The sequence below is a fragment of the Lutzomyia longipalpis genome, chromosome 1 (genome assembly GCF_024334085.1).
Source record: "Lutzomyia longipalpis isolate SR_M1_2022 chromosome 1, ASM2433408v1".
Classification (NCBI taxonomy): domain Eukaryota; kingdom Metazoa; phylum Arthropoda; class Insecta; order Diptera; family Psychodidae; genus Lutzomyia; species Lutzomyia longipalpis.
In genome coordinates, this window is record NC_074707.1 from 11,207,236 (window position 1) to 11,218,989 (window position 11,754).

General features: G+C 35.5%; 3 protein-coding genes across 4 annotated transcripts in view; all 3 read left to right on the forward strand.

The window, feature by feature from the left end:
• LOC129790048 (solute carrier family 35 member B1 homolog) overlaps positions 1-11,754 on the forward strand; it is a 766,332-nt gene that overhangs the window by 364,301 nt on the left and 390,277 nt on the right. The gene's annotated exons all lie outside the window — the stretch shown is intronic.
• LOC129790119 (T-cell leukemia homeobox protein 3) overlaps positions 1-11,754 on the forward strand; it is a 442,143-nt gene that overhangs the window by 40,112 nt on the left and 390,277 nt on the right. The gene's annotated exons all lie outside the window — the stretch shown is intronic.
• LOC129788726 (cilia- and flagella-associated protein 58-like) lies at positions 44-9,519 on the forward strand. The gene is made up of 10 exons (XM_055825037.1): positions 44-210; positions 291-646; positions 707-884; positions 4,305-4,619; positions 4,736-5,186; positions 5,253-5,926; positions 6,960-7,108; positions 7,211-7,349; positions 7,432-7,575; positions 9,112-9,519. Exons 1-10 carry the CDS (start codon positions 82-84, stop codon positions 9,223-9,225), a joined length of 2,649 nt encoding a protein of 882 aa, XP_055681012.1. The 5' UTR covers positions 44-81; the 3' UTR covers positions 9,226-9,519.

Genomic DNA, 11,754 nt, shown 5'->3' on the forward strand with positions numbered 1-11,754 from the left:
TGCGCGCCATACGTTGCTAGGGAAGCTTGAAGGGATTATTGACTTTCAGCATTTGAGTGATTTTCTATTGTAGAAGAAAAAATGGAGCAGGAGCCGGAAAGTGGTGAAGATTCTCATGCTCAAGCTGAATCAGCAACTGAGGAAGATACTCCACTTCCGGACACAATATCCGATGAGTATTACAGTGAGATCTGCACAAGAGCCAATGAGGTTTGCCAGTGAAAATGAAAATTTGCAAAGACGTGATTCAAACTCCGTGTCCTCCTTGCTCCTTTCTTTCTGCTTTCCAGCTCATCCAGACACTTCAGAATGAGCAGCAATTTGTGTGGGCGGATGAATTCCAGAGAATTTTTGTTGTATGTCAAGGGCTGCGGAAGCTACTCATGGAAGAGCAGCATAAGAATGAAGATCTCCAGCTGGACATGGTGCGTTGTCAGGAACGTATTGCAGAGGTGATGAAAATTTCACAGGAAGATCAAGAGAAGATTGCTCAGCTTAAGGAGGAAATTGAGTCAGCTTGGAGTCAAACTGATGCCGCCCAAGCCAGAGAGCAGGAAGCCCAAAAGCAGATGTACGTTATGTTAGATAAGTTTGAACAACTACAGAAGGAGGCGGAAAAGTATTCAGACGTCAAGGAGGGACAAGAGTAAGAATTTTCACAAAAATTCGTTATTTTTTCGTTCAAAAAATAAATTTGTTGCTGCAGATTGGGAAATACAATGGCAAAACATAAGGAAGGAATCCTCCGGGAGAGGGATAGGTTGTGCAGCGAAGTGGAAGAACTCGGTGCAAAGTTGCAAGTTCAGAAAATTTACAGCGATGATCTCGAGAAGAAGATTACAGATCTTGAGAATAAGAACAAAGATCTTTACAAATTGTTGGATGTAAGTTGAATTTAAAGCTTTTTGGGGAATATTTTTCTATACAGAGATGTTCTGTAAAATAGCAAGAAAGCTTTTATGATATACGTTTTATGTTTTTATGAGTAATAGAAAAGTTTTTTGAGAAAAAAATGAAAAAGAAAGCCAAGGAAATTATTTATCCTTACTTTCTAAAGAGGTATTCAAGTTTTCAAATTTTTTCTTTGACTCAATGTTGGGACTTTCCCACAATGCTGAAAATAGAAAAATTTAGATAAACCGATAAATTTGTTAAAATAATACTCTGACGAGGTAAATTGTCGCTTCGCGCAAATTTTAAAGAGGAAAAAAGTTGTGATGGTTTAAATTTTTATTTGTATATAGTCCCATATTGAGATGTATCACCGGGATATAAAACCCAATAAAATTCAAATTCAAATTCAAATTCAAATGGGCCACTTATCAAACCCAAAAGAAAAATTGGCAAAGAGAAGAAATCATTTTCAAACAACATTTCTGGCGCGAAACATTTTCAGGCGTCACGAATGCATTTTTTTTAGCGTCACGGATTTATTTTTTATCGTCACGGATACATTTTTTAGCGTCACAGATGCATTTTTATCGTCACGGATACATTTTTTATCGTCATGGATTCATTTTTTGGCGTCACGAATGAATTTTTTTGCGTCACGGATACATTTCCAGGTATCAAGGATACATTTCCAGACGTCACGGATACATTTCTTATCGTCACGGATACATTTTCAGGCGTCACGGATACGAATGAATTTTTTTGCGTCACAGATACATTTCCAGACGTCACAGATACATTTTTATCGTCACGGATACATTTTTGATCGTCACGAATGAATTTTTTTGCGTCACGGATACATTTCCAGGCATCAAGGATACATTTCCAGACGTCACGGATACATTTTTATCGTCACGGATACATTTTTGGCGTCACGGATACATTTCTTATCGTCACGGATACATTTTCAGGCGTCACGGATACATTTCCAGGCGTCACGGATGCATTTTTGACGTCACGGATACATTTTTGGCGTCACGGATACATTTTTGGCGTCACGGATACATTTTTGGCGTCACGGATACATTTTTGACGTTACCGATGCATTTTTGACGTCACGGATACATTTTCAGGCGTCACGGATACGAATGAATTTTTTTGCGTCACAGATACATTTCCAGACGTCACAGATACATTTTTATCGTCACGGATACATTTTTGATCGTCACGAATGAATTTTTTTGCGTCACGGATACATTTCCAGGCATCAAGGATACATTTCCAGACGTCACGGATACATTTTTATCGTCACGGATACATTTTTGGCGTCACGGATACATTTCTTATCGTCACGGATACATTTTCAGGCGTCACGGATACATTTCCAGGCGTCACGGATGCATTTTTATCGTCACGGATACATTTTTGATCGTCACGAATGAATTTTTTTGCGTCACGGATACATTTCCAGGCATCAAGGATACATTTCCAGACGTCACGGATACATTTTTATCGTCACGGATACATTTCCAGACGTCACGGATACATTTTTATCGTCATGGATACATTTTCAGGCGTCACGGATACGAATGAATTTTTTTGCGTCACAGATACATTTCCAGACGTCACAGATACATTTTTATCGTCACGGATACATTTTTGATCGTCACGAATGAATTTTTTTGCGTCACGGATACATTTCCAGGCATCAAGGATACATTTCCAGACGTCACGGATACATTTTTATCGTCACGGATACATTTTTGGCGTCACGGATACATTTCTTATCGTCACGGATACATTTTCAGGCGTCACGGATACATTTCCAGGCGTCACGGATGCATTTTTGACGTCACGGATACATTTTTGGCGTCACGGATACATTTTTGGCGTCACGGATACATTTTTGGCGTCACGGATACATTTTTGACGTTACCGATGCATTTTTGACGTCACGGATACATTTTCAGGCGTCACGGATACGAATGAATTTTTTTGCGTCACAGATACATTTCCAGACGTCACAGATACATTTTTATCGTCACGGATACATTTTTGATCGTCACGAATGAATTTTTTTGCGTCACGGATACATTTCCAGGCATCAAGGATACATTTCCAGACGTCACGGATACATTTTTATCGTCACGGATACATTTTTGGCGTCACGGATACATTTCTTATCGTCACGGATACATTTTCAGGCGTCACAGATACATTTCCAGACGTCACAGATACATTTTTATCGTCACGGATACATTTTTGATCGTCACGAATGAATTTTTTTGCGTCACGGATACATTTCCAGGCATCAAGGATACATTTCCAGACGTCACGGATACATTTTTATCGTCACGGATACATTTTTGGCGTCACGGATACATTTCTTATCGTCACGGATACATTTTCAGGCGTCACGGATACATTTCCAGGCGTCACGGATGCATTTTTGACGTCACGGATACATTTTTGGCGTCACGGATACATTTCCAGGCATCACGGAAGCATTTTTTAGCGTCACGGATACATTTTCACGGATTCATTATTGGTCGTCATTCATTTTTGATTTTCTGGAAGGAAAATTTTGCAAATTCGCGTCATAAAATTGATCAAAAATTACCAATTTTGCTTAACCAAAAATTGTGATTTGAGGAAGCTTCAATACTGACTCAAAGAAAAAATTGAAAATATCTGATTACGATTGCGATTACATATCTGGAAAAAATCCTTTTAAATGAAAGGATTTGCGCTGATTTTAAAAGAATTTTTGAACCATTTGAACAACTTTTCTTTGCCTTAATTTTTTATTAAAGGCTCTCAAAATATTAGTATACATGGATTCAACATTAATTATGTAAAAAATGAATAATTCTAATCAGACTATTCAACAAGAAATAATTAAATTATTCAGTTCTGTGTTGACTTAATTCGACAAAGTTTTAAACTAAATTTTAATGAAACGATAACTGATTAGAACCAGTCAAAAAGATAACAAATCGGTGCACCAGAGTTGGCTTTTAATATACCAACAATTTATTGGAATTAATGCTCATAAATTAAATTCTAATTATCAAGTCTTTTTTTCCCTTCCGCCTTTTCAATAAATCGTTCTCAATTGATTAAGAATCTTAAATATATTCCATAAATGAGTTTCTCATAATGCGCTCTTATGGAATGTTTGGTGGAATGTGGAGATTTCCCTTGACACGAAACGAGTCAGTTTAGAAGCAAAGAAAAAATCTTTCATGAACATCTCTGTGAATCTTTCTTTTGCAAAATCTCAAATAGAAGTCAAAAATTGGCAGCATAACAGTTTTACAATTAAAAAGAACTCTTGAACGGGAATTTCTTTACAAAAATGCGAAAATTATTTCTTTGTGCTGCTTATGCAAAAAAAAAAAACTTTTTTTTAGGAAACCTCAAGTGAGGCATTCAAGGAGAAGCGACTTTTGGAGAGTATGAAGACTGAATTGCAAGATGTGGCAGCGGAACGTGATCAGTATGCGGAAGAGGCGAAGCAATTCAAGACCAAATACAACGCTATCCACAAGACCACTATGCAGCACAATCTCCAAATGGCAGCAGTTAAATCCAACGTTGAGAGGTTGTCGACCCAGAACACAGTTCAATCAATGAAAATAGCCAAACTCTCCGGGGAGTACGACAACATTGTCCACGTGCGTGATAAGTTGTCCCACGATCTCAACATCAAAGGGAACATTCTTAAGGTTTGTCTTGTTACAGCACATCTTTCGAAACATCAGCCGCATTTTTCTTTTCTTTTCATCTTTTATTAAAAAAAAAACTTGTAAAATTGCCACACAATGGTTGAAATATTTTCCAGCTGAAGGAAGATGAGAACAATAAATATCGTGTGGAAACGGCCAAATTGGTTAAATCAAAAGAATTACTCATGAGAAAATTGATGTCATCGAGTGTGTCGAAGGTAATTTCAGAGCAGGAAATCAGTCGACTCAAGAAGACCATTGCCAATTGGGAGAAGGAGTTTGATTTGCTAAAGAAAACTCACGATAAAAGTAAATCTCTCATTGATAATCTCACGCGGGAACGAGATCTGGTGAGAAAGGATTTAATTAAAGCAAATAGAATTGTTAGTGAGCTCAGTGAGAAGATCTTGCTGCATGATCAAGAGACAAAGACGTTGGACAGTGAGCTTAAAGCACATTTAAGCGTCATCCAAAAGAACAAGGAAGCTGTGAAGAAGGCTGAAAAGGAACGAGACAAAGCCAATGAAGAACTAACCATCTGGATCGCGAAGGAGGAGCGCTTCAGGGGTGAGATTTTAGCATTTAAGTGATAGAATTTCTTTGAAAATAAAGAAAAACTAATTTAATTTCCAGAGGAAATTCAGAAGAAAGTGAATCAAATAGCTGAATTGAAAACCAAATTGTCCGAATACGACAATAAGATATTCCATGTGCAGCAGCTGTATGAAACAGCACGATCTGAGCGATTGAATTTGCAGAAGGAGATGCAAGTTTGTGCTGAGGAGCGTGAAGATTTGAAGAAGCGACTGAGAAGTGTTACGAAACAGGCGGAAAAGGCAAAAGATGAGCTTGTGATGCGTGAAGCTGATCAGGTGAAGCTCCAGAAAAATCTCGATAAGGCCGAAAAGGAGAAAGTGGCTCTCAAAACGGAAATACAGAGCACACTCACCACGTTGCAGCATATAAAGTCAGAGGTGAAGGAGAAGCAAATGGAAATTGAGAGAATGCGCAAGACAGTGGCTGATTCCGATGCAAGTGTGTTGAAGCTGCAGAAGCAATTGGATGCAACGATGGGGGAGAAAGATCTCGTGGGTGGGCAACTTGTTGCACGCACCGATGAAGCTGCCCTTGTGAATGAGAAGCTGCAAGATATGCAACTTGCCCTGGATCGCAGTGAGACGCAGTACGTGCGACGATTGGATGATATTCGTCTCCTGAAAATTGAGATCAGTGGGCTAAGATCACAGGTGAAGCTGTTGTCTCGTGGCTTAGCAAATACAACTGATATGCGACAGGAAGTTTTGCAGGTACTTTGTTTATTTAATTTTTATTGAGTGCAAATTGGCTTAACCTAGATTTATCCATTGTACTGTATTTAGAACGCTTAAAAAAATTTCTTTGTTGAATTTACGAGCATAAAAGTAGCATAAAATGTTTTCATTTTCATAAAAGTCTAATGAATTTGATTAAAAGATGAGTTTTAGGATTTATTTTGCGAAATTTTGAGAATTTTGTTGTGAATTGACTTTTCTAGACTTAAAATTAGACTTTTCGATTTAAAAAAAATCCTGAACATAACTTTGTTAATAAATTGAAAAATAGTTCATAATAATTGAATCCTTAAATATCCTTAATTTTTAGAAAAAGAATCGAATGAAAAGAAAATTCTCTCAATAAAGATTTAAATTCTAAATAGAACGCATCGCATAATCTTCCACCAAAAACATAACAACGTGAGAAGATTAATAATCCTGATTTTTTGAGCCATAAATTCATCTATTTATAAACTTTTTTTCATACATAACTCTTGCTTGAACAGTTCACGATTTTGCAAAAAGCATAAAACTCGTCATTTACATAATCTCTTTTGTAATTTCTCAGCATGGCACCCATTCTCGAATTTTGTTCTGAATGCGAAATTTTTGTTAAATAAATTTTTGTCACACCACATAAAGCACCAAAATGTCTTGATTTTTCTTTAAATACAGTTTTGCAATTAATCAGTCTGACGCTGCCATAGGAAAACTATTTGAAAAAGACTAATTTCACTAATTCTATAATAAATGATATTTTAATAACGTCTTGTAGTGTGAATGACCGATATTTATCTCTCCTTGAATTTATTTCTCGAGCTTTGAGTGTTCCATAATTCAGTTGTCCGTCTAAATCGTCCGAAATTCTAAATAATAAATTGATGTTGTTTACTATAGACACGCCTCCCTCCATCCACGTGTCTATGGGCAAATGAAAAAAGAATCTTTGAGAAAAAAAACAATTCATGATGACTTTGCAATAAATCTCAAATAAATAAGTCTTTTGTGTTTGTACGTAAAATTGCAGTTGCACAGAGTTTTGGCACAAGAACGCGTAAAAGCGAAAGCTCTCGAGGATGAAATGACCACCCCCATGAATGTCCATCGATGGCGCGAACTGGGCGGACGGGACCCCGATAAAATGGAGTTAATTGAGAAGATTCAAGCGCTACAGAGGTGAGAAATGCAAAACATGCTTGTTACGTGGTGCGAGAGGGAGAACATGTCCACTTAATAAGTGATTCATTATGAATATTCAATTGGTAAATCTCCACACAGACGAGTTTTGAAGCAAACAATTGACGCAACGCACAGAGAAAATGCACTTCAGGAAGCCCACCAAGAGGCGTACAAGCTGAGGAAGGTATTACTCAAACTTCCCAGTCATCGTATTAAAGAGAGACTCAATTCCACACAGGTAGTGACTACCATGTTTGCATTTTTATGATTTATTTCGTTTTTTTTTAATGCAAAAACTATCCATTTTCCCATTCACCAAGGCGGCCCTCGTGATGAGAACGAGAGAATTGAAATCAGTTGTTGCGGAATTGCAATCAAAGGATTTGGACATAAAGACGCACACAACGACCTTGGAAGAGGTTAAACAGTCGCTCGTGGAAGCCAAGAAGGAAGCAACAAAGCAGGTAAGTCAATATCTTATTTGGCAAATAATTAAAAATAATAAAAGTTTGATCTGCTAGTCATGATAGATCGTTAGAGTAGTAAAAACAAAGTGAACAACATCGATCATAAAATACCCAAAAATTAGTGATGAAAAAACAATTTTTTCCTCCACGTGGTGATCAACACATTCCAACTACAAGTTTTTATATAGCGTTCATTTGACTCATGCCTAAGAATTTTTAATGTTATTTTTGGAAGAGAATTGCTTGAAGAGGTTTTTTTTGCAGCATGTGTTCTGTACGGAATTAAAATAGGGGACGATGGTCTTAAAAGAATTTTTTGAGCTTAATTTTTTATTTTGATTTTATAGGACTATTAATTGAGGTGAGATCGGGGATTATAGAGATAAACAAGAGTTCAGGAAAAGCTAAAAAAAAACTTTTTATGTTAAATGAAAAAAATCGTCTGAGAGAATATTTTGGCGGGAAAAATTATTATTTTTGGCTTTTCATAACCCTTTGCCTTTAATCAAGCTCCATCTCTTTTACTGGATCAAAGATAATTTATCTATTAAAGATTTATTAACTTTTCAGTAAAAAAAAAACTTTCAGAGTTCAATTTAATTCACTCCTCCTTACAAATTACACAGTGGAAATGTTACAGTAAATATACGTTCTAAGCAAACGCGATTTTTTTTCATTTAATTCTTAGAAAGAATATTCTTTAAACAAATCCGCGAAGAATATTTTACTGCAAATAAAAAAAAGTTCGAATCATTGTGATGTTATGTACCGTTTTCAATTCAACCAATAAAAATTGAAAGTAACACAGTGAAGCAAGAGCAAAAAGTTTTATTTTTATAAAGTGCAATTAATTCAAAATCTTATTTACAAATTGTTGAATCTTTTGCGCAGATACGATTATCATTCATCTTTCTTTTGTTTTGTGTGCAAATGTATAAAGCTGTGTTTCTCTTGATTATTATTTTGAAACTATGGGGTGTTTGCAAAAAGTATCCGACTTTTGCTGCAAATAAATCGATTGGTATTGAGCATAGAATGTTAATGTTCTTCCTAAAAAAAAATACTTTATGGGACTTTAAATAAATCTGTTTAGATTTTGAATAAGAAATTGTCATAAAATAGTCTAAAAAATCCTTTTAAAACAGATAAGATCGGATACTTTTCAACTACCTGTTGATTACGATAAAATTTATCATTTTTTTCCTTTAGTGCCAGTATAACAATGAAATCACGCATTAATCCACACACTCAATTAGCATTTTATACAAAATAATAGGAAATGCTATTCCATTGAAATATTTATAATTTTTCCTTTTCAACCAATTAATACTGTATTTTCGCGCTTCTTCTTTTCCTAAATATACAACAAAAAAAACTTTGTACACCCGTTATCCTCACCAATTGTCCTTGTTGATAGCAATCGAAAGAAGAATTGTATATTGTTTCGTTACCTACCTAAGGCTTTCCTTATAAAAGAATTATTAATAAGAGAGGAAAAATTGAATTTCCTTCCATGGCGACTGATGGCGGCAGAAGAAAGAAAAGCTAAAGTTGCTGGAAACTCAGCGACTTGTGCAACAAATTCAGATGTTGCCACCAACAGTGTCGTGCAACAGATCAATGGGAGCTGGTTACAAAATTGTGTAATTTCTGCGGTACTAACAATCATCATCTGGGAGAAAAATCACACTGAAGCACTTGCTCTGGTGGATAATTGTAAAATACCAAGAAGTGGAGAGCTTATTAGTTGACCCATATTAAATTTAAATGCTTCATCGGTGGATTTCTGTGCAAATAATTGCGCAACACTGGGCAGCTTGAGGCAAATGTAAGTAATATAAAAATATTTCTTTGAGACATCATGCTATGGGGAGAAGTTACTTGATCATGATGAGATGAGAAAATATAGTTCAATAAAATGTGGTTTGAAACCTCTTAATTCTCAAATTAATGATCGCGAAACAAATAGCGTTGAATAGCACGATGCTAAATGCAAATATGAGCAAATAAACTGATATGTCTGGGATGGAATTTATTGGATCAATCATATACCTAATGAGAGGTGTATGTGAGAACATATAAAGATATTTCTCAGCGATAATATTGCGTAATAAAGTTTTTTTTTCTTACCTTTTGACCAGCCTGTAAAAATGCTCCATGCAGCAACCAGTTTCTTGTAGCAGCACATACATTTGGTATGGAGTATGAGAGTGAGGCGGCCTCAAGTGAAAACGACAGTTTGCACAATTTATATTTACACTACCTATACATTATTTTATGTTATACATATATAGCGATGCCACACAATCATTCCTCGTAGCTCTTGGTGCAGAATTGGTTGAGATTTTTACTTTCTATAATACAACTTCACGCAAACTCTATTCGATTCGCACCGTGATCTTCATTTTGGTTGAGATACTCCACAAATACATCTTAAGAAAACTGCCAAAAAATTTCTACTAAAGCCACTATTAAATGCCTATATTTTAAATTCTTTCATTATCTATTCTCTAATTTTCAGGAAGACTTCACTTCTCACACCTTTAGTAATTTATTATGGGAACACATTGAGGGGTTGGCTAATAAAAATGATACTCTACCTAGCTCTCGTGCTATGGGTTTCGTAAGTTTATAAGCTTTTATATTATTGTTTAAATGATCTTCAATTTTTAATTATAGGGGAGACCGGGGTAAAAATAGTCATTTTGGAATTTCCAAATGCCAATTTCTCCCAAAATATAAATCGGAAAAATCGGAAAAAATTAGGGTGCAAAGCCCTACCAACCTATAATTTTTGACAGTAATTTGGAGGTTATCCGATCAGTACTTTAGGAGTTAAAAATGAAAATAGATTTTTGGCCCATTTCCCAAACTTTTGCGTATTGAGAAAAACGCGTTTTCCGAAGTTTTCCTTCAGCAATTTTCCAATCTGATAATTTTTCTCACTAGCTGGATTAGTGCAGAAAATGTTGCCAAGGTGTATTCTTCAATAACTTTTAATGATTTTTCTCTACAATTTTTTGAATCAAAACATACCCCTTGGGGTAGATCTAGTCATCCCATGTAAATCATATGGGAGATCGAAATTTTTGGCATATTTTCTATTCATTTGTTGCAAAATGGCGTGTTTGAGAAAATCGCAAAATTCTCTGTTTTAGTGCGTATAAAAGTGAAATTCCTTGTCGCGGATCAAAAGGTGAGAAGTTTAGCTATCAACTACTATCAATCTCTCAGGTGGAAAATCATTGGAAATGCCGGAAAATTCGACCGACTTTATTTAGCCAACTGGTGACTATATTTACCCGCCGCGTTTAAAAAAAGTCAGAAGCGGAAGGGTTTAGGAAAAGCTCGAAAACTCATATTTCCCGTGGAGATAGAGAAAAGTGGTCTGAGACAAAGTTGTAGGCCAGGAAATTTCCTATAAGAATGACCTATCGAGGAAATTTTCTTGCCCTTGGGGAATCCTCCAGATAAGGATTTACGCAAATTGACTTTTTTTACCCCGGTCTCCCCTAATATTCTTTTTTCTCGTACTAAACTATTAACAAAGAAAAGCTTGAAAATGCTTTTCTGAATGAAAATCACTAAAGACTTTAGCAATAAAACTTAATACTTAAATGTTTCTTAAACCAAATCAAGAACGTATAAAAAAGCTTCATTTTTGTTTTTTAAATTCACAATAAAAATGAATTTGAATATTCATTTGAAACTCATATAAAAAACGGAATACAACATGTAAGCATAAAGTTTTTAATTAATTAGAGCAAAGGTCTTTTCTTTAACGTTTTGAGCTTTTCGGGAAATTTTTACGAAATTAAATTTGACAAATTGGCTTTAAAAGCTCCTAAAAATTTGTCTAAGCTATCTAAACTTAATGTAAAATTCGATAATTGAAGGATATTCTGAAAATTGTGATTTGAAGATTAACAGAATCATCGTAAGATCGTAATTATGCTCTCGGATTATAGTGAGCATAGTTATGTACAAAAACAACTTTAATCATCGATCGTTATTTTTTGCCAGTCAGCATTAAGCTTTTAGTTTGAGGTTTCGTAAAAATCAACCAAATCAGCAAAAGCTTTTAAGAAGAGTTACGTTAACTAACCATATTGGGTTTCTTCTTGCAATGCTAGGCCCCTCTTGGCAGATGTGTGCGGCAGAAACAACGCAACATAT